The following is a 19,310-nucleotide window of genomic DNA, read 5'->3' as shown; positions in this document are numbered from 1 at the left end:
ATGAATATGTATCTGTTTTTCACATGAAAAATCCTGAGCTCACATCCTAGAACTTCCCAGATTCAGTGCTGGCAACTAAAAAAGTCTCTTCACTAAAGTCCTGGAAAGCCAAAAGTTTCAAGTCAGTGCAAACAATGCTGACAAGTCCTCTGGCTTTATGTAAGGCAACTTCTTAGATTACAAACACTAAGCCTGAACATTATACCCCTATTGGCGGGTTCAGACTGTGTGCCTTTCCAGATGTTGCCAAATTACAATTCCAAGATGCATCAGTCAGCATGGCCAATGATGGAGGATTCTGGATTTAGTGGCATCAGGAAGGCTTCTCATTTGCATATGTGCATCACTTAGCGTATTCTTGCTGTATTGATAATGTAATTCAGAAATTAAAAATGTAAAAAAAAAGTCTTTGACAATGTCATAGTGATATGTTTTCCCTCAGTACTGATTATAGTATTGAAGTTTTTGGGCAGCACCTGGTGCCAGCAGAAGCCTTAAGATAGCAGCCCCCATCCTAAGATTACATCCTTCATTTTCTCTCAGCCAAGAAATACTGCCGAGAAGACAGATGGTAAAGAATGCAAATGTTCAAGGGCAACATAAGGCATATTTATCAGAATTCTCAAAAGTAAAGACCACATTTTTGAGAACTACCATATAAAGCACAGAAGACTGTACGTTGGCTTACATATCAAAATGGGCAGAGTTAGTCCTTGACTTACAACAGTCTATTCAGTGACCATTGAAAGTTACAATGGCACTGAAAAAAGTGACTTATGACTGGTTTTTGCACTTATGACCATTGCAGCATCCCTCGTGGTCATATGATCAAAATTTAGACACTTGCAACTAACTTATATTAATAACAGCTGCATGGTCCCAGGGTCATGTGATCACCTTTTGTGACCTTCTAACCAGCAAAGTCAGCAGGGAAGTTGGATCCACTTAACAACCATGTTACTAACTTAACAATTGCAGTGATTCACTTAAAACTGCAGCATGAAAGATCATAAAATGGGGAAACATTCACTTAACAACTGTCTCACAGCAATATAAATTTTGTGCTCAATTGTGGTCATAAGTTGAGGACTACCTGTACAAATTCAACAAAATCTTGTATTCCAGACAAAGACAATTTTTTAACATTATGAGCATCAGCAGCCAAAACCATCTCAAAGCATATCTTGCTATGAACAAAATCTTGCATTTTTCTCAATAAATTCCAAGTCAATCAAGAAACAAATTGTATGATGTTCAACTCTTTTCACATATAAATACACAAAGGGGAAGGAAGAAATTAGCATCATGCTTGTTCTGGTTTCAGCATCCATAAATTCAAGTAAAAGACATGAAAGATGCCTTTGAGTAAACAAATTATACATAGTAAGCTCTTTTCAAGTGAATATAGATTGACAAAAAGCAGAATCCTGAATCACTTGCGTGCTATATGAATGCACACCACTCTGTGAGTGTAGACTGCATTTCAGAGGTTTGTCTGATAACAGAGTTTTTCAAGGCAAGAGCAATCACATTTCTCCATATGTTCACTGAACAGCATATGCTACATGAAAAAATGGTAGGGAATTTAAAGCGGAGGCAGGCTCCCTTGACATCAACACTATGGTTGTATTAAGAGTGGCTTTTACACTTGTCTTTGCTCTGAACTGTCTAGGGCACAGTTCTGCACGATTCACCATCTTTTCTAAGCCTTTTATACTGTGGACTATTTCAGCAACATCAGAAGGAGTCAAAATAATGAAGAAAAAGTAAAACAGAAAATATCAACTCCTTGGACTATAAATTACACACAGGGAGAGAGAGATACATGCCATAGAACCATAGGGCTGAAAGGAACCTTGAAGATTTTCTAATCCAACCCCCTGCTCAAAGCAGCAGTCCTTATACTCTCCTAGACAAATGGCTGCCCAATCTTTTCTTGATAACCTCCAGTGATGGAGCAAGCTGTTCCATTGCTTAATAGTTTTACTGTCAGGAAACTCCTTCTTATTTCCAGGTTGGATCTCCCTCTGATAAGGTCCATCCATTGCTTCTTGTCCAAACCTTAGGTGCTATGGAGCAGCCTTTCAACAACTGGAAGACTGTTATACCTAGTTACTTTAGCTGTTCTTCATAGATTTAGCCTCCAGCTTTATTTTGGTGTAATCTCATTCTTCCAACTGATGGGCACTCAGATAGTATTGCAATTAAGATTATTATTTTGTGCAAATTTTCCTTTGATCATCTCTACATGCAAGATCACTTGCAAAGAAGCTCATTATGAGGGCAAATATTAGAAAGAGAGCAGACTGACTGATTTCTTGAGCTTCATTAATGCTGATGCCATACCATTGTAAAGAGCACTGAAGTGAAATAGCCAATGCAGTAGTTTAAAAAGCCAGGAATATAAACACAGTAATACCGCACGTTGTTGTTTTTTTAAATTCCACTTATATCCCGCCCTTCTCTGAAGACTCAGGGCGGCTTACAAACTTAGCAGTAGCCTTCATTCTATGTATCTGCCTGCTTATTAGGGCTTTCACACACACCCCAAGCGGCATTATTACAAAGTCAGCTTAATTGCCCCCAACAATCTGGGTCCTCATTTTACCTACCTCGGAAGGATGGAAGGCTGAGTCAACCTTGAGCCTGGTGGGATGCGAACCTGCACTAATTGCAGGCAGCTGGTGTTACTTAAGGAGGCATTAGCCCACTGCTCCACCAAGGCTCTATGCGAACCTGCACTAATTGCAGGCAGCTGGTGTTACTTAAGGAGGCATTAGCCCTCTGCTCCACCAAGGTTTATTCAGTTTACTTCTTCATTGTATTATATTTGTGCTTTATTATGATTATTGTGATGATTTTTGTTGGAACTGCCCACGTTGACTTCAATGATAATTTAGGTTCTTTGCAATTCACAAGTTATATCCAGGACCTTTAGAAAAGAAAAGAGAAACTAAAACTCATACATGCCCTGTAAAAATTTAGGCAAGATTGATTTATTACTTAAACCTCTAAAAATTCAAAACATTAGATACAATCAAGCAAGACTGATTATCATACATATGTATATCCTTTTAAATATATTAGATGTAACTTGGAAATAATTTTTATGTAAAATTATTTATATGCTGCCAATGTATAAAGAGAGAAACATTTCTTTCAAAGACAGCCATTATCTCTTGTCTGATCAAGTATTTTGGAATGAGATCATCCAGAGTTCTGGAGAAACTCCTTAGTTACTCCTTATAAATACACTTCCAACAAATATTAAAATCAGATTCCTAAGAATAATTTCCCCTTCATGGATTACTGCCTTGTCGTGGCGAAGGGGCTTGCGTAATTCAATGAAGCTATGAGCTATGCCATGCAGGGTCACCCAAGATGGACAGGTCATAGCAGAGAGTTCTGACAAAACATGATCCACTAGAGAAGGAAATGGCAACCCACTCCAGTATCTTTGCCATGAAAATCCCATGGACAGTACCAACAGGAAACAATGCTGGGAAAGATTGAGGGCAAGAGAAGAATAGGATCACAGAGAATGAGGTGGCTGGATGGAGTCCCTGAAGCTGTAGGCATGAGCCTAAATGGTCTCCAGAAGGTGGTAGAGGATAGGAAGGCCTGGAGGAATGTTGTCCATGGGGTCACGATGAGTCGGACACAACTTCGCAACTAACAACAACAACAAAAACAAGAATAATTTAAGAATTACTGTATTATTATTATATTAACATCGAGAACTGTGTTAAGCAAAGTCTGCCAAATTACCATTGGAAAAACAAAATATAGATTATTATGCTACTGAGTAAACATAGTAAGTTACAGTATAAAATGCTGCAACGTGGAATGGTAAATTTTGTGCACACTTTTAAAAAACAGCTACTTAATACTGAACAGGGATGGCTAATAGATTACTTGTTTTGGTATAGTGAACCTATATTAAAAGTGAAAGTTTAAGGTAATTTATAAAAGATAAGCTTTTTAAAAGAGTAAATACATCATCAAAATAAAAAGGAACAAGCATGTATATCATTATATATTACATTACATTATATATTATATTGTGTCGTATCATACCATATCAATCTATTTCAACCCAGGCCAACTAAGTGATACTATTAAGGTATTGTCCCAGGATCTGGAGGCTATGAGGGCTTAAATGTGGAGAAACAGACTCAGGCTCCACTCTCAAGACCAAGTTGCTTTGGATATTTAGGAGCACGCAAGTTCAGAGTTGTTCCATCTTTGATTCTGAACAGTGTCCCACTTTGCTCTTTGTAAATGATGTGCAACCTGAGAATCTTCTGGACTCACAGTTCCTGCTTGAGGAGCAGGTGGCAGCAACGATCAGAAAGACCTTTGCACAAATTCATCTTGTGCACCAGTTTACAAGGAGAACCTTTGAACAGTCACTTATATTTTGATCACTTGGTGAATGGATTTCTGCAAGGCATTCTATAGGACTTTGCCCTTGAAAAATACTCAGAAGCTGCAGCTGCCCCAGAATGCAACAGCAAGAGCAGTTATAGCATGCCCATATAACAATTGTATTATATGGTATTGATTGTCAGTTGGCTTCCAAAAGTAATAAGCAGCTTATTATTACTTATATATGAGTAAGATTATGTAGGTTAAACATATTGAGACTTTGTGGCCCAACATCATGCTTCTCTTAAACTTCTATACAAGACATAACTTCCAATCTTACTCTTGCAGATTCATGACGGCCATTCATTGTTTGTGCTTTCCCAACCCCTAGAGTTTCCAAGGCACTTCCCCTCACCATGAAGGGATTTAGGGTGAGGCAAACTTTTAAATGTAAAAGCACAACCAACATCACTATGTCATCTGGCATATTACAGGAGGTGCATCTGATCTTAGCAGAGATGAAAAGAAGGATCAGAAAGAGAGTGGAAGAATGAGTCTAAGGAATGTTTCTGTGGACCCACATTAGCAGATGTCCACTGACAATTAAAATCACTTCCAGATTCTTCTTCCTTCCTTCTCCATGAAAGAAATAATGGACAAAAGAGGTGGGGAATCTTGAAAGAAAAGTTGGGGGGGGGGGTAGATAAGGTAAAAATGTTTTTTCAATGCTATTTCTTATTTTCCTTTAAGCATTGCTCATTGAAAATGAAGATGTCAGCATGTTCTTTGGAGGGGGCAGATTTAATCTTCCCTCTAAATTACGAACTGCCCAGACACTCTCCTATGGCAATCTAGTGCTACCAACTAAATTACCATGATCAGGAGGTTTCTAGATTCTAGCCCAACCCTTTACCCAATCTGTGACAATTAGAAGCTTTTGGACCTTATTGTTCCACAAGGGTGTTTAGCTCAGGCAAGAATAGACTTTAATTGGATAATTGTGGGATATATTTTTTTTACTTTGCTTTACTTTGCTATGACTACAAATTTTAATTAAACTAAACTAAACTCAGCATATTCAGTTGTGATAAGGATAGTGTATGGCCACTTTACCATTCGGAGATATTAAGTCACAATTTCTAGAAATACCAGGCAAAGAAAGGCAAACTCTTCAAACATCTCAAAAATATCAACCTGTAGAAATATGTAGTTATCATGCTATCACCCAGAAACTAAAGGTTATATTATTTTATAGGCTTTAAACCCCAGATTAATTTATAATGAACAAGTATACAGGGCAGTTCACAACCAGTTACAACATAATTTATTAAAAAAAGTCAAATGTCATTTTTAACCCCTATAAGGTTGTATCGTTATTTAATTCTACATTTTTGTAGGCTAAGAAGTATAAAATCTCAGCTATTTCTAAGAGCATAGTTGTCATATGTGTCAAAAACCAAATCATGGAAACAAAAAACAATAATATCTCAAACTATAATTTGTGATTTGCAAAATGGCAAGGAGAGGCTGTTTTCCACGTGCTTGTTGCTTTGATATTTAGCAAATAGTTTTAAACTGTTAAGCTCAATATCCTTGCTGATTAAGGAAGTAATTGAAGGACCAGAAGTATGTCAAGGACTCTGTGATCTCAGAAAACTTTCTTTACCATTAGTGAAGCTCTTGCAAGGCAAGGAAGAGATGATAAGTTGTACGCCAGGCAGTAAAACTTGCCTGATTGAAGCATCATGGAAATAAGGAGCACACACATGCAGTCTTATCTCCTTTTTTTTTAAGCTGGCAAGATGGTGGCACTGATAACAGCAGTACTGTCAGGGTGGGGCACTCATACTCGGCACAGCTGGACTGAAAGTTTTCTTAACTTTCCTGACATGTATCTTTGCTTTAAATCCTGGGCAAATATTGCTGCTTTTTTCTTTGAATCATATTGCACATATAATTCAGTCACATTTATTTCATGCATTTACTGTGAAATAATATCTCAGTGGTTTGTGTGAAAGACCCAAATTTAAAAATTCAGGGTAAAAATGTAGTATTGGAGACAATTAAAACAGAATTATTTCCCCTCCAAATCCAGTTAATCAACAAGAATTTTTTTAAAAAAAAATCAAATAAAAATTACACCATTTGGTGTAGTAGTTAAGATGCTGGCCTAGAAACCAGGAGACCAAGAGACTGTGAGTTCCATTCCTGCCTTAGCCACCCGACTTTGGGCCAGTCACTCTCTCTTATCCCAACCCACCTTACAAGTTTGTTGTTGTGGGGAAAAAAGAGGAGGAAGTAGTATTATGAATGTTTGCTGCTTTCAGTTATTTATAAAGTAATAAAGGCAAGATAAAAATCTAATAAGTAAGCATTTGCTTCTAAGCTTTTAACTTATGATGTACACCAGCATCAAGGGTGGTGCTGGGGAACAGATCAAAAAGCACGCCCTGCTCTCACATGCCTTTCAGAGGAGCTAGAGGCCATGTTAGAACAGGCCATCCCACATAACTCCCAGAGGGTCCAGAGGCCAGGTGAGAACATACCCCATACAAAAAATGACATGGTGGTCACTTGTGACATGTATCTCATAGGATTACCATCACCCTCCTAGAGGAAAAGATAGGATATAAATCTAATAACTACCTCTGATTGCCCAATGGATTCCAATGGCTTTTTTCAGAAATAAATGTAAACAACTGCAATAAATTGCCACCCCCCAGGGGGCAGGGCAACAGCATCTGGGAAGGATGGTCTTTACAAAAGCATCCTTCAGCACAGGCATGTCAAACTGCCGGCCTGTGGGCCAGATGCGTCATGCCGAAACCGCGTCCACCCCATTGCTGGCAATGGGGGAAAAGTCACAATACATCGCACGACATCGTGTAACATTGTGAGTTTGACATGTCTGCTTTAGCACATGGGTATCAAACTCGATCAAGTCATGTGACATATCATGATGTATAGTTTTTTTACTTTGTGGAGCCGTGGTGGGCATGGCCTGCGTGTGATGCATCCAGCCCGCAGACCGCCAGTTTGATACCCCTGCTCTAGCAGATACAGCAATTTTTCCTGATCATGTCCATGAGTGACAACCTAAAGCTAAAGATTAGGGCCCTAGCTTTAGGCTATCACTTTTCGCTTTAGTTCAGCTGGAATATCATCAGACTGAAATATAATGCATGATAAACATTATTTTTAATGCCGTATTAGTCACTGCAAGCTTCTATCTTCTTCTATCTCATGCAAAACCAAGACTTCAGCTGTCCAGAATAAATAAAGAGAAGACATAAAATATTTATCAATGAAGCCTTAGCAATATGAAAGGTTTAATCTCTGAAATGTTGCCTGGCCTGGGAGAGGCAAGGGATAGCGAAACCACCAGAAGGGCTTGCATTTTATAAAATCTATAATAGATAATGAAGAATAAGGACTTTTTTGCCTACTAGAAACTGCAATTGTAAGGGACTCTACACTAGTAAAAAGCTGTTAAGGAAATACAGTCCTGACCCAACTTCTTGAAATGTTGTTGAGTCAAGGATCGAGAAGCAAACAGCATTAATCTACTGAATGTATTTTATTTTTCAGTTGTTATAAAGAGCCAAAAATGGCACAGGACATGAATGCCCAGCAAATTCAAAAAGCAAGGTCAGCTATCCCTAAAAGAACTACAGTTGTATAAGCAACTGTGCCATTAATCTCGGTAATAACTCGTAGGGTTGTTTTTTAAAAACAAACAAACAAACAGTAAGATATAAAAAGTGCAAGAATATTCATTTCTTTATTTAGAAATAATAAAATAAGACATAATATATATATATAAAAATCTGTACAGTCCATGAATTGTGCAGTACATTAGGAAGACTTTGATACAAAAGGCTGCAAATAAGGAAATCATAAGGGAGAAGGATTGTCAAATGCCTATAGTTTTGTTCACCTTACAAACGGCTGCAGGACAGAAATCCTTTTATGAGAAGAAGAAAAAAAGGAGTCCTCTCAGGTTGCCCATGGGATGGCAACCATGCAGCCCTCTGCTACTTGAAAACAGTTAACAGCAGCCAACTTTTTTTTTTCAAAAGACGTTACAGTACTTCTCAGTTTTACCTTGTAATTCCCCCACACATACAAAAAAGGAAGTAAGAGGACAAAAATATCCACTTCAGAACCCTTTGTCTTTGCCAAAAGCATGTGCAAGACATTGAAGAGCAATGGTGATTTAACTATGTCTTAACCCCAACCAAAATACACAGAGTAAGCTTACTGATTTATTTATTTATTTATTTCATCTTGCACACCGGACTACAGATGAGTAGCAACAGCTACTCATCCTCTCTCTCTCTCTCTTTCAAGCATGGCTTGCGTAAAACAGATCCGTATATGAAGGGCCCCCATTCAAGTAATTTTGGCTTTCTTTTTCAGGGAATAGGAAAATTACTGTTTGTCCCTGACCTCATGTTTGCAGCTTGGCGACTTGAGTGAGCAATTCACATTCTAGCAAAATCAGTAGGAAATTTCCCATCAGTGTAAGTGGTCAGTGATTGCATCACAAGTCCATAATATCTCCACTCTTTGAACAACTGCCCTTTATGATTAGGCATAATTACCCTTATTATAAAAATAACTCATTTGTGTATCTTCAGAAGGATCATGGGACCCAGACTACATCTCCTCAGGCATGCTTTTGTTTGGTTTATTTTAAAAATAATTATAGAGACATGTTAGGGCCATTAGGTACCATGATGTAAGAACTTTCTTTGGAGCAATTCCCCTCCCCCTCCCTTACACACACACACACACACACACACACACACAGAAGGAAAGACAAAGGGTTACTTGAAGAAAAAATATAATCCAAGAAAGAGTGCAACTGATTATTCACTCTCATCAAGTCTCCAGCAATCTGACATGAAAAAATGCCAAAAGCAAGGGGAAAAAAACACAACAAAGTTAAACATCCATGCCTAAATAAATAACAAAAAACTCATTGCATTAGAAACCCCATAAGGCTTGCAAATATTTGCTAAAAACCATGCTAACCAGCAGCATCGTAGGTTCTAAATGATGCCAACTTGACCTTATCACCTGTCATTTTTTCTTTTTTTCTTTAAAATGGACTTCTATTTACATTTGGCTTTAAATATGAAAAATACTTGATAAACTTTATAAAAATGTACATTTTTTGTTTTTAAAAATTTGAAAACATAAAACCCTGCATCTTGGAAATCTCAACTCTGTGATGGAAAAGAACATTATGGTTTTTAGAAAAATCCCTTTCTGAGTGTGTTTGTTTTAAAAATATATTCCACACTTTGTCAACCCACCTTTCCACTTAATGCCTCAAGTCCTGCAAATGGGAACTTTGTGCATTTTGGAGTAGCTTCCTCCTCACTTTGTTTAACGTATTACTAAATACTCTTTGGTTTGCACTTTATTTTTCCTTTGCAAAAATATATCACAATAGCAGCACAAATCACCTTCAATTGCTTTTCATTTATTTCCCTGACTAGGCTACAGTCAGGTTGCCATGCAGATTTAACTCTCTCCATTAAGCGTTGCTGTTTTCTTAGAGTTAGCCTCAGTGTATGGTATAGAAACAATATTTGGATAAAGAGGAAAAGCAAAAACCAAACAAAATTGTCTATAGTTAACAATTTCTCAAGCTTCAAATCCATCTACTCTGCTTAAATTCCATCCGCTTTGGGAAAATGCCACTGTATCCAGACAGAGCAATCGGGACACACAAACCTCACTGGAGTGTGTTTTAGTTGATAGAGCTTGTCGATCAGGTGGTCGGCAGTTTGGCGGGTCAAATCCCGAGTGCCGCGTAACAGAGTGAGCGCCTGTTACTCGTCCCAGCTTCTGCCAACCTAGCAGTTCGAAAGCACGTAAAAATGCAAGTAGAAAAATAGGGACCACTACGGTGGGAAGGTAACAGCGTTCCGTGCGCCTTCGGCGTCTAGTCATGCCGGCCACATGACCACGGAGACGTCCTCGGACAAGCGCTGGCTCTTCGGCTTTGAAACGGAGATGAGCACCGGCCCCTAGAGTCGGAAACGACTAGCACGCATGTGCGGGGGAACCTTTACCTTTACCTTACCTTACTAGACCCAGAACAAGCTATTTTTAATGGCATACAGTGAGATTCAACACTGTAAAAGAATCTGGAGCGTGATCCCTTCATGATACCCTTCTTCTCGACCTTTTGAGAGGACTCTAGGGGGGGCAGATAAATAGGTACACTTGATCTTAGAGGCACAGATAAGTGTTACAGCATTCTTGACCCAAAAATACTATGAAAGTCATGGTTCAAAGGCTTTGGTAAAGCTACTTGCACCCACTGATCACCCTAAGACGTATCAGTCATTAAACCTCAAATGAGGGAAATCTTTTACAGTATTGTTCACTTCAAATGTATGTTCTCTTGCGTAGAAAATAACAGCAGAGTGTCATTCTCTGATCTCCTATTCTGGTAAGGAGAAGTTATGCCAAAAAACACACAAAACCACTGCACGGCGAACCTTGCATCAGATTATTCCATGTCCATTTCTTCTCTCTCTTGAGACCCTGTGGCAACTGTGTGCTCCCAGTACTTAAGCTAACCTAGATGAACGAATGCTTTGCCAATCTCTAACAAATGTAACTTAGGCCGAGCATAACCCTACCTTTAGTTACATGTAAGGGTTCATTTCCTCTAAATGCCAGTCTGCTATTATAGGCTTACATCCTAGACCTTACTTTGGAATGTATGCATGGCTTAACATGCAATTTTATGCCACAGTTTTCTGATGTTTAACAAACAAGAAAGAACAGGTGTTTGCTTCCTTTGACTCAACTTTTTCTTTAAAAAAAATCAGAAGCTTCTCTATATACTACCTATAGCTAGATTTGTTACCTGTCACAATCAAGCAACTCTTGGTGGTGGTATTTCTCTGAAGCAGGGTAATGGAGAGGGGGGAAAAAGACTTGTTAATTGTACTCTAAACTTGACTTTTGGAATAAGGTGCAGTAAAAAAAATACACATGTGAAGGACTTGAAGGGGAGGAAAAAAAGAGTCTGAAAGCAGCCTGTTCTATTTAAATAAGAAGTCCACTGTGCAAAAGTGTGCATCTTTTTTCTTTGGTATTCACTTAGGTAGTTTGGAAATCAAGACATATATTGGGTAAAATGAATCTCATGCCATTTCCAAGCACTATTTTTTTTTAAAAAAATAACTTGCTATAGGCTACTACATGACCTTGTGTTACATAAGAATTTTCCTGTAACTGGATAGTCCGGAGAGAAATTGATTCTAGCTACTGGCCTCAACAGACAGATTTCCCAGTTCGTCAGTCACTTGATTGATGGACAGAGCTTTAAAATAAACAAATTCAAGACTGGGGCGGGGGTCTCCTCTTTTTTCTTTGTTTGAAAGGATATAGATATATATATATATATATATCATTACAGTTTGTGTTCAAGTAGTTAGCAGCAATTTTTAAGAGAAAAACAAACAAACAAGGCAAACGCTTGCCTTTGTTATGCCATTAAAAATGTTCTTGTTCCCAAGGGACAAGCATTTGGGGAGGAAAAACAATGGATAACAAAACAATAGAGCTCAACCAAAGCTTGCCTGCAAGTTCAAGTTTTGTAAAAAAATATATACATAATTTATTCTACAACATATGTGCCTTCTAGCAATCAATAGACATAGTGCTTCAGGTTCCAAGTTCACACTTTGCTGTACCTACTCTGAAGACAGCGCTTGAAAACCAGCTCAGGTTGACTCCTTAGGGCTGCTTGCCCATCTCTGTCCCACAGTACCATCAGCTGAAAACCTGTTTGCAGCCACTTCTCAATGCAGCGTGCCCGTTACGGCGAGATACATTTTAAACATTGCAGAAAGTATTCTCCCCCACCCCAGTCATATTTCAGATTCTCGCCTTAAAGGTCTTGGTTCTAGGGGCACACCTGCTTGGCTAAGATGGTCCATCTCTGGATGAGTATCCGTACTTGTGCTCTCAGGCACCCCATTGTCACTGTCCTCTTCCTCTTTACCCGCAAGGGCAACTTCATTCTCATAGCAAAATGAATTTGCATTCGAGAGGATATATTTTTTCTCAGCTAAGTCTCTGGCACTGCAAAGGGGGGTGTTCGGCACTTCGTATGTTTTGTGGAACCTCGAGTAATCCACTTTGTAATAGTTCTTTTCTTCAAACAGGACCGGCTCGTAGCGATGGCCCCACAGGATTTCATTTGATAGATATGAGCTACGGCACTGAGTAGTCATAGCTGTGGCTTCCACCATGCCTTCTAATATCACTACGATTTCAAAATCTGCATTGTCCATATCTTGCTTGCTTAAGTCATATAAAGGGCTCTCTTCATCTATTTCATGGACAATTGTAATGGGCGAGACCAAAAATATACGATCTATCCCGCTGTCAAACCCAACATTGATGTCTATTTGATCTAGAGGGATGTACTCTCCTTCAGTGGTGATTCGAGATTTGAGGAGCTGAGCTCTCACGTGCGCCTCCACCAAGTGGCTTTTGCGCAGGTTACCAACCCGCCACATCAAGCACAGTTTTCCATCTCTCATGGCGACGACTGCATTGTCACTGAAGATGAGAGTTTCATTTCTCTTTTTGGGTTTTGCCATCTTAGCCATGACAGCCCCAATGATGAAGGCATCAATGATGCAGCCAACTATTGATTGGAAAACCACCATGAAGACTGCAATAGGGCACTCATCTGTGACACACCTGAAGCCATAGCCGATTGTGGTCTGCGTTTCAATGGAGAACAGAAAGGCTGCAGTAAAGCTGCGCACCTCAGACACACAAGGTTTCTCCACTTCCTCTAGGTCCCCGTGCAATAAGGCAATCAACCAAAATACACAACCAAAGAAGAGCCAGGAGAGGATGAAAGCCAGACAAAAGATAAGCAGCATCCATCTCCAGCGGATGTCGACACAAGTGGTAAAGATGTCTGCTAGGTATCGTTGACCTTTTTCACCCACATTAATGAACTGGACGTTGCAGTGGCCATCCTTCTTGACAAACCGGCTCCTGCATTGTTGCCTGGTGTGCACTTTGCTCTTCCCATTCCCAAAGCCGTTGGCCACTGCCATAGTTGCTAGCTTCATACCATCCTCTTCCGAGGAAACGATGCTGTAGCGGTTGGTTCGCACGCTGCCCATCGCTTCCGATGTGGACTCGGGTGCTTCTGCTTTAGAAAACAGTCTGAGTTTCTGCAGAACTCTTTGGAGAAACAGTTTTGAATGTTCTTGTGAACACACTCAGATGAAAAAAAATGAAGGAAAAGCTGAAGCCTCCGTCAACCCTTGACTATGCCAAGGAGAACCTTCTGATATTCAGAACTAATCATCTACCAGGAAGAGACATGACCTGTAATAAGAGGGGAAAAAGAATCAGCAAATGCTAGAAACAGCTCTTCCTCTTTTTCTCCCCCTCCTTTTTTTTTTCCTGGCATGCTCATTTTTGTTTAGTCAAGGAGCACATAATTTATTCATTGGTAACTTAGCATAGTTGCAGAATCAAACTCTCCTGAAAAAAAGAAAATCATCATCAAATATCTTGAGTATAGTATCTACATCTTTGAAACATACACAGATCAAATTTTTATATATATTTTTAAAGTACCATAATGGTATTATTCTAAAATTATATATGTCTGAGAAAGTGTTAGAGATGTCATCTAATTCCTGTTTGCAAAACAAGACAGCAAGCCTTTTGAAATCATTCAGCAGTGGGATTATTCTGATAGCATTTTGGCACTGGACGTTCAGCTTGTCAGATCTGGCTTAAGACTGCTAGAAACCTTTCAAGTCATATCAAAGGGAATTCTTTCTTAAAGACCAAATCTTACACTGTAACCCCATATCCCTTGCCAAGTTTTCTGCTTTCACACAAAGTTGAGATTTTGGAATAGAAAACTCTTTATTTTGATGCATTTTAAACAGGTTATGTTTCCTTTTAAAAGGTTTTTTTCCTTAAAAAGTATTAGAAAGCAATAATTGAATATTATTTTTGTTATTTTCATGAAGTTCTGTTTCGATTGTGAGAGCAGTTTCATGGTAGCCATTTTAATGGAGTGAAAACTACAACATGTATTGGAAGTGCAGTAAAAAGTTAATGGAAACCTGAACAAGACCCAAGAGTAACTTTATGAAGGGAAGGTTATATCTTTTAATTGCTTGCATTTTTAAGCCAATGAGTATAACTGAATTAAGTATGTATTCTTTGCTGTTCATGCAAAGATAGATGGATAGATGGGGGGAGGGGAGAGAGAGAAATTGGGATTAAGAGATGCAAAGCATTTAATGAGCAAGGTAAAGAATAGCCCTGATTTTACCTTATTAGTGACATACAACAATTAAGGACTCTGATTGGGATCCCTATTCTAATCCAAGCCACAAGATATAACTAAGCAATTAGCAGCTAATCTGCATCACATTGCCTGTGTATTTTTTTTAAAAAAAACCTGCTTCTTCTTTGATGATGTATGCCTTTAATTCTTCCCAAGCAAGGCTGTTAATTAAAATATCCTTCAACCAAAACAGAATTCTACAAAACAAGTGTGCATTCTTGAACCTGAAGAGCAAAGGAGCTGTTTTTCCCAAAATGATTGACAAATCATCAGTAACTAGCTGAACAGTACGCATACTTTCATATACTATATATATTTAATAAGCATACAGTAAGTATGCTTAGTAGGTTAAGTATGCTTAGTAAGCAAGTCTGGTCACAATCTGTTTTACAACTATCATGAGTTACAACTGTAGGACTACCTGTATTGAATACATTATATTCAAAAGTAAATTTCATTGTTTTCAATGAAATAGTGGATGGGTGTTCTTGACATCACATGTTGCAAACATAAAACTCATAATTTTAAGCATAGTTATTCAGAGGTAAATACCCACTGGGCATATCAGGACTCCTACATAGGCTTACTCAGAAGTAGAGTATTTCCAGTGCATGGGACTACAGCTTTCTAAATACTGAAACGACAACAAATGTTCAGTTTTCTTCCTTAGTGAAATACATCCACTTCACACTTTCCATAAAAGTCCAGAGATTGAAAAATGCAGCAGGTGACAATGCATTAGTAGTGCTGCATCAATTTATTGTTTTTATTCTTTATTGCAGCCTCTTATTCAGAGCCCTCTGTCTATAATTATACAGAAGGCACCTTTGTAATGCGGTACCTGAGAAAGGAACACTGTGGAATTCCACAGAGAGAGACTTAAATGAAGAAAAAAAATCACTGATTTAAAAGTGAAATATCAAAGCTTTTCCAACATGGAATAGTGGTTAAAGTGTTGTACTACAACTGGGAAGACCCAAGGTCTAGTCTAAGTTCGTTGTGAACCTTTATAGGATGACCTTGAGCCAGTGACTTTCTCTCAGCCCAATCTATTCCAAAGAGTTGCTCTGGAGATGAAATGAAAGGAGATCTTCAAGTCAGCTGTTTTGAGCTCCTGAGGAAAGGCAGGCTATCAAATAAATTACACAGAGTAACAATGTTTATCCCATACTTTTTAGTAATCTAGAACCTTAACAGGGGAAGGGAATTTTCTTAGATATTAATCTATGATTTGTACGTTATACAAACTTTTGTTTAATTTTCTGGATTCCACCTGCATATATTATGTACTTTAGAAATATTTCTTTCTAAATAGCTGAATGAGGAAAATATAAAGCAGAGGGATAGCAGAACTCTATCCTTGGTTTTTGATTAGTAACTTCTTGAAATGTGACATCTGCAAGCTTTTTCCTTCGTTATCTTCTGACAACTTCCAATAACCCACGGTTTCTCAAATGCACATTAGTTTTCAGTTTGTAAAATAGAGACAGAGTAGGACAGAAGAATCCTTGGATTTGAAGGGGAAAAAATTGCATGGGACACAGGCTGTCTATATAAGATTTTACAAAGCCAAATTGATCTATGGGCATTTGATCAAATCCAAATTCAAATCATTGTGAGCATTATATATTTGGAAGCAAAGCCTCCACAGAGGTCAGATAAAGTGACCCTTAAAGAAAAAAAAACCTGGACTATAACTCTCTATAATGCTCTGAGACCTCATCTAGAATTTTGGAAAATAAAGGCTTGGCACATCACAGTTTATTACAGTCTTGGTTATCCTCTTTCAACAATTTACATTCCTTTAAGAAGCAAGAAAAAGGCACGGGGTCAGAGGTTAACAATTACATTCAATCTCCAGATAAGGAGAGCAGCATATTAGGAATTTGTCTTCTAATACCAATCCAAGCAGAATCAGGCTCTGGAAATATTTAGAAGATACATTTTTGCAGATACACCACATATATACAAGCGAACTCCTTCAATGTCATATGTAGCAATCCTCTTCCAAATGCATAAAATGGGTATAAAATTTGATGGAAAATACTCTGCAAAGTGCTTTATAACAGAATAGTCATTTCTTAGTGCAGACACATTTCTTCCCCTCTCTCTTCTATCACACATGCATACCCCTTTCAGCCATGTAGCCACATTAGCCCTGTTAGCCAAAATAGGTATCGAGCATCATGCCTGACAGTGCATTTTCCTCATATAGCTGCAAATATTTACCAAGACACATGTCATCAGAAATCTTGAGAACACTGAAAGCTCGTGTGTCCCTCAAGCCCACCTGTCTCTCTTTTGTCCTGCCCCCCCCCACCACACATCCCACACTCCACCTGGAGAAAACATCAACTGAATTGTGAGTCTACATGCTGCAGAACTACACCAGAGAGATGGTTCTTTCACATCCCGAGAATAAAAAAAAATGTCTGGGACTAGCCTCGTGGATCAGCTCGGTGCCTTTTCTTAAGCCCTTCTACACAGCTTTAAAAAAGGAAAGCAATTTTTTTGTTTAACCAACCCCCCCCCCCACTTCCAGACTTTGGAAGTAGGTGTTGACAGCTGGGGAGCATCAAGAAAAAGGGGTACAGCTGAAGGGTTCTGAATCTAAATCAACTATACAGAAGCAGCTTTGGAGCAAAAAAACACAGAGAGAGGCTGATGAGAGGTTTTAGTTGCTAAAAGGACTGGGGGGGAGGGAAGTGGAAGGAGAAACAGTTAATGAGCATATAGCAGTTCCCAGTTGCCAGCATTCACCTCTACTGAGGCTGTTCAAGGCACACATGTTGCTAAGTGAAGCTAACTGCTCCTTGCCTGTGCCTTGAGTAAACAGAATGGCTGTGAAGGAGAGTTCAAATCAACCCTCTTTTTCTTCTTCTAAGTCTGCCAGACTCTTTGGAGTCTCCCAGTACTCACTGCCTCTTCATCCCATCTCCACTCTATGTTTTTTTTTTCTCCTAATGACATAATCAAAGCATTTTAAAAACAAAAATGCCAGCAATGTTGGCAAGAGATAAGATGGCCACACACCTTGCCAGCTTGCTTGCAGAAGATGAGAAGGTATTTCCAGAGGATGACGAAGTATTTACAAACAACAGCATCACCAATAAGCCACTTTTGTAGATGAAAATATATGAAAAGGACTGAATCTGGTATATAGCACATGCAGGCAGCTATATAAACATATGCCCAGAGAGAGGTTGACCCAGCACAATGGGGAAAACAGAAATACAGGATAGATAAGAAGAGGTTTGAATTGCTCACTGTAGTTACAAGCTGCTTGAAGCTGATGCCAACTAAACCTTCCAAGAATAGAACTATTTTCAGCTGACAAAATCTGTAACAGGCTATATAGCATAACAAAAATTATTTCATCTAAATGGGGAAAAAGAATCCTAATGAATCAAGTTAACAAGATGCAATCTCTCCCAAGCTGTAAAACTCTCATCAGCTGGTTTTTTTTTTTTTTGCTTCCAGTTCTTGGCACCTATAATAATATCTCTTTCTTTCTCCCCCTCCCTCTCAATCTCCCTCTCAAAAAAAGGGAAAAACTCACTCAAGGCTTTCGGTGCATGCTGAACAAGAACAGTCAACATGTGATTTTTAGGTTGTTGTGAAAGATAGAGAGAACTGGGCAAACCTAAGGGCTTAGATGCTATGACCTTTTCCTGAGTCACAGCAGTTTTTTTTTTTTTTGTAACCACGGGCAAAAAAAAGAAAGAAAAGAAAATAGCAAAAATAAGACAGCCCCTAATAACTAAGCAGCTTTCTTTGCTAACTTCTATGCAGAGCAGCACCGCAAAGTCGGCTTCGTGCAGTGAAACCTAAGAGCACAAATCACCCCGATTATGAACGAAACTACCTGGGACTATTTTCCCAATTATCCCGAGGAGCAATTCAAGCAGCCGCTCAAAAGGGAAGAGGCGCCAGTGAAAAACTTGCCCTGCTTCTAATCAGTCACAAACTCTTGTTGTTGGTTTTTGTTTTCCCCCTCCCCGACCCTCACAAATACTGTCGTCGGGTTGGAATTCTGCAACGACTATCAATAGTCCCAAAGTATTTGCCCCGGCTTTCGAGGTTCTATTTCTTTCTGCTTTAGGAAAAGGATGAGGGTGTTTTGCAGAAAAGAATATCTTCCTTACCTGCGGATGAGTGACAAGCTACGCAATGAATGACTATTATGAACGAGAGCGTAAGATCCAGACAAGCATGCCGAAGGTCCGCTTCCTAGGCTGCAGCAACCCTGGCAAATGAAACAACTGAATAAGCTACTGCACGAAGGACCCATGTGATTTTTAATACCGGCTCATGTGTCTCCACCCTCCGGACCTCTTGAAACCAATGAGAATCGCGGGGCTGGCTTGCGGAGCCTGAGGCTTGACTTGCAGCGACTCCGCCGAGGGAGTCTCGCCGAGGGAAGCGAGAGGGATGGAGCGGGAAGGGCGGGGGGAGAACGACGGTGGTTAAAAGGGGGAAAAGGTGCCATTGGCTCTGGGCAGCTCTCCGCTTCCTTCAGTCGCGCCGAAGTCTTCGCGGGAACCCGCCGCAACTCTCCAAGAACGCAAAGGGG

The 19,310-nt window shown here is 39.2% G+C and overlaps 1 protein-coding gene across 2 annotated transcripts; it reads right to left on the bottom strand.

Moving 5' to 3' along the window:
* Positions 1 to 10,473: 10,473 nt before the first annotated feature.
* Positions 10,474 to 18,993, bottom strand: KCNJ2 (potassium inwardly rectifying channel subfamily J member 2). Of its 2 annotated transcripts, none has more exons than XM_081320025.1 (2): positions 18,883 to 18,993; positions 10,474 to 13,755 (listed from the first exon to the last, which is right to left on the bottom strand). In XM_081320025.1, the coding sequence occupies exon 2, from the start codon at positions 13,545 to 13,547 to the stop codon at positions 12,270 to 12,272; it is 1,278 nt and encodes a 425-aa protein (XP_081176151.1). In that variant the 5' UTR covers positions 13,548 to 13,755; positions 18,883 to 18,993; the 3' UTR covers positions 10,474 to 12,269. The 2 variants fall into 2 exon arrangements, with proteins under 2 accessions (XP_081176151.1, XP_081176152.1); XM_081320026.1 differs by lacking the exon at positions 18,883 to 18,993 and adding an exon at positions 17,771 to 17,940.
* Between the last annotated feature and the right edge of the window lie 317 nt (positions 18,994 to 19,310).

Source organism: Vipera berus, assembly GCF_964194415.1.
Source record: "Vipera berus genome assembly, chromosome: 2".
Taxonomy (NCBI): domain Eukaryota; kingdom Metazoa; phylum Chordata; class Lepidosauria; order Squamata; family Viperidae; genus Vipera; species Vipera berus.
This window is presented reverse-complemented; position numbering and strand designations above follow the sequence as displayed.

Bases quoted from the DNA above. Each gene is read 5' to 3' on its own strand.
- KCNJ2 (XM_081320025.1), bottom strand. From the start codon at position 13,547: ATGGGCAGCGTGCGAACCAACCGCTACAGCATCGTTTCCTCGGAAGAG.